This window comes from Entelurus aequoreus, linkage group LG24 (assembly GCF_033978785.1).
Source record: "Entelurus aequoreus isolate RoL-2023_Sb linkage group LG24, RoL_Eaeq_v1.1, whole genome shotgun sequence".
NCBI classification, from domain to species: domain Eukaryota; kingdom Metazoa; phylum Chordata; class Actinopteri; order Syngnathiformes; family Syngnathidae; genus Entelurus; species Entelurus aequoreus.
Genome location: NC_084754.1, coordinates 37,235,331 through 37,250,723, shown reverse-complemented (window position 1 = coordinate 37,250,723; position 15,393 = coordinate 37,235,331). Strand labels below are relative to the sequence as shown.

The window sequence follows — 15,393 nt, the reverse complement described above, 5'->3', positions numbered from 1 at the left end:
AGTACCACCATAATGACAACATTAAAATACAGTAGTGTATTAGACCTAAGTATTCATTAAGTACCACCATAATGACAACATTAAAATACAGTAGTGTAGTAGACCTAAGCATTCATTAAGTACCACCATAATGACATTAAAATACAGTAGTGTAGTAGACCTAAGTATTCATCAAGTACCACCATAATGACCAACATTAAAATACAGTAGTGTAGTAGACCTAAGTATTCATTAAGTACCACCATACTGACAACATTAAAATACAGTAGTGTAGTAGACCTAAGTATTCATTAAGTACCAACATAATGACAACATTAAAATACAGTAGTGTAGTAGACCTAAGTATTCATTAAGTACCAACATAATGACAACATTAAAATACAGTAGTGTAGTAGACCTAAGTATTCATTAAGTACCACCATAATGACCAACATTAAAATACAGTAGTGTAGTAGACCTAAGTATTCATTAAGTACCAACATAATGACAACATTAAAATACAGTAGTGTAGTAGACCTAAGTATTCCTCAAGTACCACCATAATGACAACATTAAAATACAGTAGTGTAGTAGACCTAAGTATTCCTCAAGTACCACCATAATGACCAACATTAAAATACAGTAGTGTAGTAGACCTAAGTATTCATTAAGTACCACCATAATGACAACATTAAAATACAGTAGTGTAGTAGACCTAAGTATTCATTAAGTACCACCATAATGACAGCATCAAAATACAGTAGTGTATTAGACCTAAGTATTCATTAAGTACCACCATAATGACAACATTAAAATACAGTAGTGTAGTAGACCTAAGTATTCATTAAGTGCCACCAAAGTGACAACATTAAAATACAAGTTTGTAGTAGACCTAAGCATTCATTAAGTACCACCATAATGACATTAAAATACAGTAGTGTAGTAGACCTAAGTATACATTAAGTACCACCATAATGACCAACATTAAAATACAGTAGTGTAGTAGACCTAAGTATTCATTAAGTACCACCATAATGACCAACATTAAAATACAGTAGTGTAGTAGACCTAAGTATACATTAAGTACCACCATAATGACCAACATTAAAATACAGTAGTGTAGTAGACCTAAGTATTCATTAAGTACCACCATAATGACAACATTTAAATACAGTAGTGTAGCAGACCTAAGTATTCATTAAGTACCACCATAATGACAACATTTAAATATAGTAGTGTAGTAGACCTAATTATTAATTAAACACAACATAATGACAAAATTCAAATACAGTAGATAGATTAGATTAGATAGTACTTTATTGATTCCTTCAGGAGACAATAAAGTACTATCCATCCATCTATCTATCTATCTATCTATCTATCGACTGTAGTGTAGTAGACCTAAGTATTCATTAAGTACCAACATAATGACAACATTAAAATACAGTAGTGTAGTAGACCTAAGTATTCATTAAGTACCACCATAATGACCAACATTAAAATACAGTAGTGTAGTAGACCAAAGTATTCATTAAGTACCACCATAATGACCAACATTAAAATACAGTAGTGTATTAGACCTAAGTATTCATCAAGTACCACCATAATGACCAACATTAAAATACAGTAGTGTAGTAGACCTAAGTATTCATTAAGTACCACCATAATGACGGAATTTAAATACAGTAGTGTAGTAGACCTAAGTATTCATTAAGTACCACCATAATGACCAACATTAAAATACAGTAGTGTAGTAGACCTAAGTATTCATTAAGTACCACCATAATGACCAACATTAAAATACAGTAGTGTAGTAGACCTAAGTATTCATTAAGTACCACCATAATGACCAACATTAAAATACAGTAGTGTAGTAGACCTAAGTATTCATCAAGTACCACCATAATGACCAACATTAAAATACAGTAGTGTAGTAGACCTAAGTATTCATTAAGTACCACCATAATGACCAACATTAAAATACAGTAGTGTAGTAGACCTAAGTATTCATTAAGTACCACCATAATGACCAACATTAAAATACAGTAGTGTAGTAGACCTAAGTATTCATTAAGTACCACCAAAGTGACAACATTAAAATACAAGTTTGTAGTAGACCTAAGCATTCATTAAGTACCACCATAATGACATTAAAATACAGTAGTGTAGTAGACCTAAGTATACATTAAGTACCACCATAATGACCAACATTAAAATACAGTAGTGTAGTAGACCTAAGTATTCATTAAGTACCACCATAATGACCAACATTAAAATACAGTAGTGTAGTAGACCTAAGTATACATTAAGTACCACCATAATGACCAACATTAAAATACAGTAGTGTAGTAGACCTAAGTATTTATTAAGTACCACCATAATGACCAACATTAAAATACAGTAGTGTAGTAGACCTAAGTATTCATTAAGTACCACCATAATGACAACATTTAAATACAGTAGTGTAGTAGACCTAATTATTCATTAAACACAACATAATGACAAAATTCAAATACAGTAGATAGATTAGATTAGATAGTACTTTATTGATTCCTTCAGGAGAGTTCCCTCAGGAAAATGTAATAGATGGATAGATAGTACTTTATTGATTCCTTCAGGAGACAATAAAGTACTATCTATCTATCTATCTATCTATCTATCTATCTATCTATCTATCTATCTATCTATCTATCTATCTATCTATCTATCTATCTATCTATCTATCTATCTATCTATCTATCTATCTATCTATCTATCTATCTATCTACTGTAGTGTAGTAGACCTAAGTATTCATTAAGTACCACCATAATGACAACATTCAAATACAGTAGTGTAGTAGACCTAAGTATTCATTAAGTACCACCATAATGACCAACATTAAAATACAGTAGCATAGTAAGCCTAAGTATTCATTAAAAACAAGGCAGATGTTTTATTTAACAAGTATATTTAATTGTTTTGGCCTCTGTAACATTACAAATAGTTTGAACAGTAAGACTGTTTGAATTTCAGAAAATAAAACAATTATTACTTATTTAAGTGATTCTATGGTGTAACACTAGTGGTACGCAGTTTGAGAATCACTGCATTAGACAAATGGTCAACTGAGAGGTGTAAAGCACGTCGCCATTGGACTCTAGAGCAGTGGAGACGCCTTCTCTGGACTGATGAATCACGCTTTTCCATCTGGCAATCTGATGGACCAGTCTGGGTTTGGAGGTTCCCAGGAGAACGCTACATTTCGGACCGCATTGTGCCGAGTGGGAAATTTGGTGGAGGAGGAATTATGGTGTGGGGTTGTTTTTCCAGGAGTTGGGCTTGGCCCCTTAGTTCCAGGATACCAAAACATTTTGCACAATTCCATGGGATGGCACTTTAAGTTCATGTGTGAGTAAAGGCAGGTGGCCAAATACTTTTGGCAATATAGTGTATATAAGACTTTTAAAGTCATTTTGATAGTAGGCTAATATAGACACTTACATCATGTGTTTTCTTCATTATAACAATTATATAAGACTTTTAAAGTCATTTTGATAGTAGGCTAATATAGCTAATATAGACACTTACATCATGTGTTGCCTTCATTATAACACTTATATAAGACTTTTTTAAAGTCATTTTGATAGTAGGCTAATATAGCTAATATAGACACTTACATCATGTGCTGTCTTCAATATAACACTTACATAAGACTTTTAAAGTCATTTTGATAGTAGGTTAATATAGCTAACATAGACACTTGCATCATGTGTTGTCTTCATTATAACACTTATATAAGACTTAAAGTCATTTTGATAGTAGGCTAATATAGCTAATCAGTGTTTCCCATAAACTGCCAGGATACCTGTGGCGGTGGGGGCGTGGCTATGGGCGTGGTCACCATGACATCATCGAGTAATTTGCATAATTTACTACAATGATATGATTTTCTCTAAAAAGGCTCAAAAAATGTATACTTACTAATTAATAATAACAGTTTTGTTTTAAACGACCGTCCATCCATCCATTTTACAATATAATTACAACACTTTATGTACATATTTATATACAGATTTGAACAATAAGTTATACACTGAAATATATTTATTAATTGTGGTTCTTACAAAAAATATATCTTGTAAAATATAAAAATAAATGTCTCTTAAAGCTCTGCCCCTTTAATTAGTGCATACTAAATAATTTAGTTTAGCCTACTACTACAACCATATTATTTACCAGCAACATAAAGTGAAACAGAGGCAGAGGTGTACTGCCACAGTCAGTAACAAATAAACAGAAAACAGTTGTGGTCAAATACAAATAAGGCAACAAGAGAAGTATCCTACACTTCTCTTTTGTAAAGTAAATCTGAACAGCCTATATGGGCATCTACATCAACTATATGATTTGCCTGAGAAGCTGGACAGGACAAAAAAAAAACAAAAAAACAAAAACTTTTTTTTTATTTTTATTATTTGTGGCGGACGTAATTCTTTCGTGGCGGGCCGCCACAAATAAATGAATGTGTGGGAAACACTGCTAATATAGACACTTACATCATGTGTTGCCTTCATTATGACACTTATATAAGACTTTTTTAAAGTCATTTTGATAGTAGGCTAATATAGCTAATATAGACACTTACATCATGTGCTGTCTTCAATATAACACTTATATAAGACTTTTAAAGTCATTTTGATAGTAGGTTAATATAGCTAGTATAGACACTTACATCATGTGTTGCCTTCATTATGACACTTATAAAAGGCTTTTAATTTTTGGCGGCTCCAGACAAATTATTTTTTGGTATTTTTGGTCCAATTTGGCTCTTTCAACATTTTGGGTTGCCGAACCCTGGCTTACACAAACAAATACAAAAATTCATGTAAAATATTTAGAAATATGTCTCCAAATAGGACATATGCTGTGAATCATAAAAGCAATCTACTTAGTTTGAGATTGTGTTTTATTAAACTGGATTTTTTTCCTTCAGTTTTAATCAGGGACAAATGGGTCATCCGCCTCCATCACAAGTTCTCAGTCACTTTCTCTCCTCACACACACACAAAGTGTATTTTCACACACCAGATGAAGACTGTACACACACTCCACACAAGACACGACATGACCAGACACTTGAAAACAATCTATTTTCCTCCCAGCTTCCACGCTACAAGCCAGACTTTTTTAAGCCAAAGGTGCAAATGAAAGAAAAAGGTTGCAAGACGTTTCTGAAAACGAATCAATGTGCAGTCAATTCCTTCAGCTTTGAATTGAGTGCTTCTTCGCGAAGAACTGGTTTCCCTTTTGTCTGCACACACAACCCTCCATTCAAATTTTTATAGGCGACAAGGGGAGCATTTTGTGTCTTTATATGGGCAACTGGAGGGCCTTAACAACTACAGTTTGGAGCAAACCAAAGACACTTGTGTCTAAAGAGTGACAGGATTTACAAAGGGGGAAACCATACTGCTGATTAAGGACTCTTCATGGATTTCACGTCAACTTAAAGGCAAACATTTTAAATGAAGTATTGTGCTAAATGCTACATTGAGCATCTCAACTGAATTAACCGCAGAGTAGGGTTGTACGGTATACCGGTACTGGTAAAGTACCGCGATACTAATGAATCATAATTGGTACTATACCGCCTCTAAAATGTACCGGTCCCCCCACCATTTTTTTATTTTTTTAAAAATTTTTAAACAGGCAATGACAGCACGCTGTCATCACGCCGTGACATTGCTGGTTTTACGAGCAGAGGAGCATGTTCGGCATGTTCGGAGTACTTACAAGCAGACAGAAAAGGGAGAATGGACGCATTTTGGCTTAAAAACTAAAGATAAAGGTGAAGTTATAACACTGAAACTTCCTCAGGAAGAGGTGCTTTAAGACATGGCTAGCTAGTTAGCGGCTAACATCCATCCGCAGTCTGCAGTGTTTTAGCTACTTCTACATCACTAATCCTTGTCTCCTTGGCGACAAATAAAGTATGTTTCTAAAAAGTACCATTATCACTGCAGGACGAGGAATAGCTAAACATGCTTCACTAGACACCGTAGGAGGATACAATAGATCACCTGCGTCACAATGTAAACAAACACCATGGGTGGATCTACACCTGACATCCAATGTAATGATACCAAGTACAAGAGCGTATCTAGTCGATACTATGATTACATTGATATTTGTTAGCATGACAAAATCTTTTTTAGTTTTTTAAAAGTTCATACTATGTTTATAAACTCAGAAAATACGTCCCTGGACCCATGAGGATTTTGAATATGACCAATGTATGATCCTGTAACTACTTGGTATCGGACCGATACCTAAATTTGTGCTATCATCCGAAACTAATGTAAAGTATCAAACACGAGAAGAATACGTGATTATTACATTTTAACAGAAGTGTAGATGGAACATGTTAAAACAGAAAATAACCAGATATTAACAGTAAATGAATAAGTGGATTAATAATCCATTTTTACAGTTTGTCCCTCATAATTTCAACACAATAATAGAATGATAAATGACACAATATGTTACTGCATACGTCAGCAGACTAATTAGGAGCCTTTGTTTGTTTACTTACTACTAAAAGACAAGTTGTCTTGTATGTTCACTATTTTATTTAAGGACAAAATTGTTCTTTGATTGCAATAATAAACATATGTTTAATGTACCGTAAGATTTTTTTGTAAAAAAATAAAGCCAATAATGCCATTTTTTGTGGTACCCTTTATTTAGAAAAGTATCGAAATACATTTTGGTACAAGTACCAAAATATTGGTATTGGGACAACCTTACCTGGTCCTGGTTAAAAATGTAGTATGTTTTTTAAATGTATGTTTAATGATGTTAAAATGGTTTAATATGCTAAACTTCAGGATATTAATAAAAAAAGTACAAAATCATGCTGATTATCAAAGATGTTAGATGAGTGATAGATAGTTATAGCTCAATTAAAGCTTTTGTTATTCTGGAAATTCATGGTGTTGCTCAAGGTAATATCATTTATATGGTGCAGGGATACCCATGATTTCAGCCAATTCAATTTCTGACCTGGGTATTTGTCAAATCCTAGTTGACAAATGTCACTGGACCAACCTTCTGTTTCTTCTAGTACGAGCTGTAAACACCTTAAGCTTTTTGGTTTGTGGTAAAAGCTTGCTTCACTCGTAAGAAAACGCGCTTTTTTGCAGCAAAATAAATTGACAAGAGAGGTCTCGTAATGACTTTCCAGCGCTGCCATTAGGCAACTCACCTGTGCAGGAGTAGTCATCGATCCGGATGTAGCCTGTATGGCAGATGCACATGAAGGAGCCGGGGGTGTTAACACACATGGTGTTCTCCCTGCAGTAGTGCTTCCCCTCTGCGCACTCATCGATATCTAAAGGGCAAAGAAATAAGAGACTTGCTGAGCCATGGATGGTATTCCTCTAATTATTTATTAATATTATCATGATTAGCTCTTATTAAACCAGGATTCTGTTCATAACTTTTATGGACATCATTTCTAGGCGCAGTCAGGGCGTTGAGGGTATCTAGTTTGGTGGCTGCAGGATTAGGTCTCTGCTTTTTGCAGATAATGTGGTCCTGATGGCTTCATCTGGCCAAGATCTTCAGCTCTCACTTGATTGGTTTGCAGCCGAGTGTGAAGCGACTGGGATGGGAATCAGTACCTCCAAGTCTGAGTCCATGGTTCTCGCCCGGAAAAGGGTGGAGTGCCATCTCCGGGTTGGGGAGGAGACCTTGCCCCAAGTGGAGGAGTTCAAGTACCTCAGAGTCTTGTTCACGAGTGAGGGAAGAGTGGATCGTGAGATCGACAGGCGGATCGGTGCGGCGTCTTCAGTAATGCGGACGCTGTATCGATCCGTTGTGGTGAAGAAGGAGCTGAGCCGGAAGGCAAAGCTCTCAATTTACCGGTCGATCTACGTTCCCATCCTCACCTATGGTCATGAGCTTTGGGTTATGCCCGAAAGGACAAGATCACAGGTATAAGCGGCCGAAATGAGTTTTCTCCGCCAGGTGGCGGGGCTCCCCCTTAGAGATAGGGTGATAAGCTCTGTCATCCGGTAGGAGCTCAAACTAAAGCCACTGCTCCTCCACATCGAGAGGGTCCAGATGAGGTGGTTCGGGCATCTGGTCAGGATGCCACCCGAACGCCTCCCGAGGGAGGTGTTTCGGGCACGTCCGACCGGTAGGAGGCCACGGGGAAGACCCAGGACACGTTGGGAAGACTATGTCTCCCGGCTGGCCTGGGAACGCCTCAGGATCCCCCGGGAGGAGCTGGACGAAGTGGCTGGGGAGAGGGAAGTCTGGGCTTCCCTGCTTAGGCTGCTGCCCCCACGACCCGACCTCGGATAAGCGGAAGAAGATGGATGGATGGATGGATGGATGGATAAACCAGGAAAAAATCCCCATTGAGATTAAGACCATTTTTTTCCAAGCGAGTCCTCCTGCTTAAGAGGCAGCAGCAGGTAGAACACCGAGTTATGTCAGAGTAACCTTTCGTGCTTTGAAGTTATTCAACAATCTCAACTCAGTCAATTCCCAGTGCCTTTGCAACATATTCCAAGCATAAGGTGCAGAAAACATAAGAGCCCAGATAGCAAGGGTTATTCCTGCTTTGTTGCACTATTACATTCAACACAGCGCTAATCACATTACACATGGGCCTGTCAACTGACTGAGAATGAATCCAAATATTGAGTGGCGGATCGCAACCTCGCTAAGACTTTCAGTTCACATATCTTCATTCCCATCAATAGTATATGAGGCCGAAACCTTAAGTTCAAGGCTGTTTATTGATTTAACTTCTACTTTATTTTGTCACCTTTAACTAAGCAGAAAGACATTACACCCTTTTCCAGACTGTTTTCAATAAACAGAAGCCTGTGGTGGTGCTACTAATGATTTTGAGTACTTGCACAGACACATGGATCATTTGGACTTAAAGGCCTACTGAAATGATTTTGTTTTATTTAAACGGGAATAGCAGATCCATTCTATGTGTCATACTTGATCATTTCGCGATATTGCCATATTTTTGCTGAAAGGATTTAGTAGAGAAAATCGACGATAAAGTTCGCAACTTTTGCTCGCTGATAAAAAAAAGCCTTGCCTGTACCGGAAGTAGCGTGACGTCACAGGAGCTAGTATTCCTCACAATTCCCCATTGTTTACAATGGAGCGAGAGAGATTCGGACCGAGAAAGTGATGATTACCCCATTAATTTGAGCGAGGATGAAAGATTCGTAGATGAGGAACGTTACAGTGAATGACTTGAGAGGCAGCGATGGACGTATCTTTTTTCGCTCTGACCGTAACTTAGGTACAAGCTGGCTCATTGGATTCCACACTCTCCTTTTTCTATTGTAGATCACAGATTTGTATTTTAAACCACCTCGGATACTATATCCTCTTGAAAATGAGAGTCGAGAACGCGAAATGGACATTCAGTGCCTTTTATCTCCACGACAATACATCGGCAAAATGCTTTATCTACGAGCTAACGTGATAGCATCTTGCTTTAACTGCATATAGAAACAAAAGAAATAAACCCCTGACTGGAAGGATAGATAGAAAATCAACAATACTATTAAACCGTGGACATGTAAATACACGGTTAATGCTTTCCAGGCTGGCGAAGGTTAACAATGCTGTGCTAACGACGCCATTGAAGCTAACTTAGCAACCGGACTGCACAGAGCTATGCTAAAAACATTAGCTCTCCACCTACGCCAGCCAGCCCTCATTTGCTCATCAACACCCGTGCTCACCTGCGTTCCAGCGATCGGCAGAAGGACGAAGGACTTCACCCGATGCGTTTGGCGGCCCAGAGACGTAGGAAGTCAAGGTGAGGTCGGCGGCTAGCGCGGCTAGCACGGCTAGCGCTCCAACAAAGTCCTCCTGGTTGTGTTGCTGTAGTCCGCTGCTAATACACTGATCCCATCTACAACTGTCTTCTTTGCAGCCTTCATTGTTCATTAAAAAAATTGCAAAAGATGTCCAGAATACTGTGGAATTATGAAATGAAAACAGAGCTTTTTGTATAGGATTCTACGGGGGTACCATAACTTCCGTTACTCGGACTTAGTCACGCGCATACATCATCATACCGCGATGTTTCAGCCGGATATTTCCCGGGAATTTTAAAATGTCACTTTATAAGTTAACCCGGCCGTATTGGCATGTGTTGCAATGTTAAGATTTCATCATTGATATATAAACTATCAGACTGCGTGGTCGGTAGTAGTGGCTTTCAGTAGGCCTTTAAGCTACCATATTTTCCGGACCGTAGAGTGCACCGGATTATGGTGCGCACTGCCGATGAATGGTCTATGTCAGGTTCAAACACTGATGACATCTATTAAACAAGACAAGAAGCAAGGAATTAAACAGAGACAAGATTCAATTAGGCTCGATTTGAGGAGAGACGCGTCGACTGTACTCTCTGCACAGTCTTCCACCACGCTCTGGCGAAAGATTTTACGCCACCTTTTTTTATTTGGACTTTCCCTGTTTACATAACAACAGCTGTTTCTACAGGAATGGGGGGTATGTAAACAGCCATTGTTTTCGGTCACATTAACACAAAAGAAAAAGATGCCTCGGGCTTGGACTGGTCCTGGATCGAGCTTGGGCAGGTCTCGGATGACAATAGATAACCCCTCCCGTCTCCTCCCATCATACACAGCGGAATTTTCCAAGCCTTTGGCTTGGTGCAACAAAGACAGCTTTCGTCTGTTCACTGGGAACTCAGAGAACGGAAAGTTTTTTGATAATTTAAAATTTTTCTGACAGTCTATTTTTGATCTTTTTTCATATATTAGGCGCACCAGATTATAGGGCGCATTAAAGAAGTCATATTATTTATTTTTTTCCTAAATGTAAAACACTTCCTTGTGGTCTATAATACATAACATGTGATGTTGGTTCTTGGGTCAAAATGTTGCATAGATGATGTTTTACAGATCATCTTTAAGTCGCTTTCTGACAGTCGCTTCCGGATGCGCCGTTTTGTGGGCGGTCTTATTTACGTGCCTCACCTTCGGCAGCATCTTCTCCCCGTCATCTTTGTTGTAGCAGTGTAGCGTGCAAGGACGGGAGTGGAAGAAGTGTCAAAAGATGGAGCTAACTATTTTAATGACATTCAGACTTTACTTCAATCAATAAGAGAGCAGCATCTCCTCATCCGGAAACAACAACACCGGAAATGTTTCCCGTGAAAAAACATCCGACCGGAACTCTAATACAGTAACTAAAGTTCCATGGGTGAATCATGTAAACTCACTAGCGCTTTCATGGCGAGTTTACTGACAGATGTAAGGACTTTACACTACTTTATATTAGAAATGCCAACAGCGGAGGATGAATGTCACATAACAAGAAGATAGAGAAAAAGAAGACGCATATTGACTATGGCAGATGCGCGCAATTTTTCAGGACTCATGCAGATCCCAAATACAGATCAGCGGGTACCAGAAGGTAAGAAAAAATTATTTTGCATAATATTGCGAAACAAAACGCCAGATAATATCTCTTACCTTATACACACACCATAATAATACTCGCATGTTTAATGCGCAGACAATCCTTCAAGCGGTGCGGCTTCATAGCTTACCAAAGTCGTACCAAAACATTTTGATAGATTTTTGAGTGCCGTGTGTAATGTTATATATTTTCAATGGAACATTTAAAATGTTGGTGTTGTTTACTTGAGACCCATCATAGTGCAGTCTACACGTATATCTTATGTTTGACTGCCATCTACTGGTCACACTTATCATTATACCATGTACCAAATAAAATAGCTTCCAGGTGGGTAAGCTCAACCAAACGTATTCCTTACATTAGGCGCACCGGGCTACAAGGCGCACTGTCGAGTTTTGAGAAAAAAAAAAGATTTTAGGTGCGCCTTATGGTCCGGAAAATATGGTATATACAAACGTTTGTACTTACGTCATGTATATAAAACCCTAATGGAGGTGTTTGGATGTTTTTTAAGGGCTTTATAGGCGGAATTGCGCGGCTCCTATTAGCTTAATTGTAAGCACACTTTTGATTGCAGTTATTCAAGATTTAGAATGCAAAAAACTAAAAAATAACTTCAATCGGCATGTCTCTCATAATGATTGTGAACGATAGGCAACATTCCATAAAAAGTGCAGTTTCCCTTTAAGGGGCTGATTGAATTCAATTGATTTATTTTGATGCCCGCTATATCTCCTATATAAAAAAAACTTGCGACAATAATTTCTTGCTTCTGGATCTTTTTGGCCCAAGCAAGGCGCCTGCCTGTGGCATAAAAATAGGTTATGTTGTTTAGATCACACTTCTTTACAGATTATAGCCGTGTGTTGCATGTTCCACAACATTGGAGCATAATGCAGGAATGTGTAGGAAAATGATAGTGTCTCCTTGGGACATTCGGTAGTACGTATTCCGACAAGTTGGGACACTTTCATAGTCAATTTAAACCCGGAAATGGCGAGAACGACATGAAAAGACGCTTGGGTCCACCCCTCTTTTCTTCGCAAGGAATATGAGACATTCTTCACTTAATGAGAATAAATGAACATCCCAGCAGTCGGCATCCTAATGACAGCAGACATTGCACAGTAAGTGATGTTTTGTTATGTTTGTTGGCTTTTATAAAGTCTGCAGTGAGTAGTAATCAGTGATGTTGACAAAAAAGCAAATGTGATGAGTTTTTTAAATTAATGTGCCGCCTAAGCTTAAATGACTAAAATACGTAAATATTAAATGTTATTATAAATGTTACTACATGACATATAAACTTACATCATGTAAATAAAACCCGAATGGAGGTGTTTGGATGTTTTTTGAGGGGTGCTATACCCCCCTATGCAACTGGCTGCTTGACTTCCTCACAGACAGACCCCAATCTGTGAGAGTGGGCGACAACACCTCCAGTGCCATCTCCCTGAGCACCGGCTCCCCCCAGGGCTGCGTCCTGAGTCCGCTGCTGTTCACCTTGATGACTCATGACTGCTGCGCCAGGTCCACTACCAACCACATTTTGAACTTTGCGGACGACAGAACAGTAGTGGGCCTCATCCGTAACAACAATGACATGGACTACAGGGAGGAGGTGAAACATCTGGTTGACTGGTACAGAACCAACAACCTGGTCCTGAACGTCGACAAGACCAAGATGATCATCGTTGACTTCAGGAAGCACCAGTCCAGCCACGCTCCACTCTTCATCAACGGCACAGCAGTAGAGATGGTAAGCAGCACCAAGTTCCTGGGGGTGCAGATAACTGACAATATGACCTGGTCCCTACACACCGGAGCTCTTGTAAAAAGAGCTCAGCAGCGCATGCACTTTTTGCGTCGGATGAAAAGAGCACAGCTCCCTCCCCCCATTCTCAGCACATTCTACAGAGGCACTATAGAGAGCCTACTGTCCAACTGCATCTCTGTCTGGACTGTAGCCTGCAATGCCTCAGACTGGAAGTCTCTCCAGAGAGTGGTGAGGACGGCGGAAGAGATAATCAGGACTCCTCTTCCTCCTATCCAGGAGATCGCAAAAAGCCGCTGCCTGACCAGGGCTCAGAAAATCTGCAAAGACTCCTCCCACCCCCACCAAGGACGGTTTTCACTGCTGGACTCTAGAAAGAGGTTCTGCAACCTCCGAAGCAGAACCTCCAGGTTCTGTAACAGCTTCTTCCCTCAGGCCGTAAGACTCTTGAACGCATCATAATAATCCCCTCAATTCCCCCCAAAAATGGATTAACTGGCTGGAATATAAAGACAATATAACATACATCCATAAACCTGGATGCATATGCAAAAGTGCAATATATTTATCTGTACATTAATCTATTTATTTATTTATATATGCACCTTATTGCTTTTTTTATCCTGCACTACCATGAGCTAATGCAACGAAATTTCGTTCTCATCTGTACTGTAAAGTTCAAATTTGAATGACAATAAAAAGGAAGTCTACGTCTAAGTTATAGGCAGATTGGAGCGGCTACCGTAGGCTACATTGTAAGCGGAGTTTTGATTGCATTTGTCTAATATTCAGAATGCATTAAAAAAGTACATCCATCGTCATGTCTTTCATATTGATTTAAACGATAGGCAAAATTCCCCAAAAATTGCAGTTCCACTTTTACAGTAGTATTACCAGTATAAATGATAAATGATTAATGGGTTGTACTTGTATAGCGCTTTTCTACCTTCAAGGTACTCAAAGCGCTTTGACAGTATTTCCACATTTACCCATTCACACACACATTTACACACTGATGGAGGGAGCTGCCATGCAAGGCGCTAACCAGCAGCCATCAGAGGCAAAGGGTGAAGTGTCTTGCCCAAGGACACAACGGACGTGACTAGGAAGGTAGAAGGTGGGAAATGAACCCCAGTAACCAGCAACACTCCGATTGCTGGCACAGCCACTCTACCAACTTCGCCACGCCGTCCCTAGTATCAACGTTTAAATTTTTTTTTCACATTTTTTGCATTTATATGATGGTTTAATTGTAATTTCGGACACTCCTGAAATAAAAGCTTTATTCATCGTCTCATGAAAAGTGAATTTGATAGACTTTTTCATAGGGCTGGGCGATATGGCTGAAAATTATCACAATATAAGTTTTTTATATTGACTGATATCGATAATTTAGTATTGATGTTTTTATGGCCGATGGACCTGGAGAAAAATTTATGAAATGTTAACAAGGTAATGAACTGTATGCACTAATAGAGTGTGTCCTAGATGTGTTTCGTGGCAAGAATATATGCATATTCCCAATCATAGGACTTGTGTGGCTCCTTGCCATTTACTCTTAGGCCCCGTTTACACTAAGGTTATCCAGGGTAAATCCCACCTAACCTTATCCGTGTCCACACACAACAATGCCACCGTTTAAGACCCCCGCACCCCTGCATCCGCTGGCGCAACGCGACCTCCCGAAAATCTCCCGGGGCAACTATTCTCCTGAATTTCTATAGATTTTCACTCGGACAACAATATTGAGGGGGTGCCGTGATGGAACTGCCTCTACAACCTGTCGTCGGGTCCGCTTTTTCCCCATACTAACAGTCACATGTTGTATGTGGTTTCTGCAGACACACGTAAGTGACAGCAAGGCATACTTGGTCAACAGCCATACAGGTCACACTGAGGGTGGCCGTATAAACAACTTTAACACTGTTACAAATATGCGCCACACTGTGAACCCACACCAAACAAGAATGACAAACACATTTCGGGAGAACATCTGCACCATAACACAACATAAACACAACAGAACAAATACCCAGAACTCCTTGCAGCACTAACTCTTCCGGGACGCTACAATAACATCTCGAAGGGGAAGGTGTATGCTGCCTGCTCCCGCAACCACGCCCCCTTCCTCTCCGAACTCACTTTGTAAACGATCAATGAGTCC

General features: G+C 39.1%; 1 protein-coding gene across 3 annotated transcripts in view; it reads right to left on the bottom strand.

The window, feature by feature from the left end:
• The window catches only part of nell2a (neural EGFL like 2a), a 442,132-nt gene that overhangs the window by 203,233 nt on the left and 223,506 nt on the right, over positions 1-15,393 (bottom strand). For all 3 annotated transcript variants that reach the window (XM_062035926.1, XM_062035927.1, XM_062035925.1), the window contains one exon: positions 7,224-7,349. In XM_062035926.1, the coding sequence (XP_061891910.1) occupies positions 7,224-7,349 (126 nt within the window). The remainder of the gene's footprint in view (positions 1-7,223; positions 7,350-15,393) is intronic.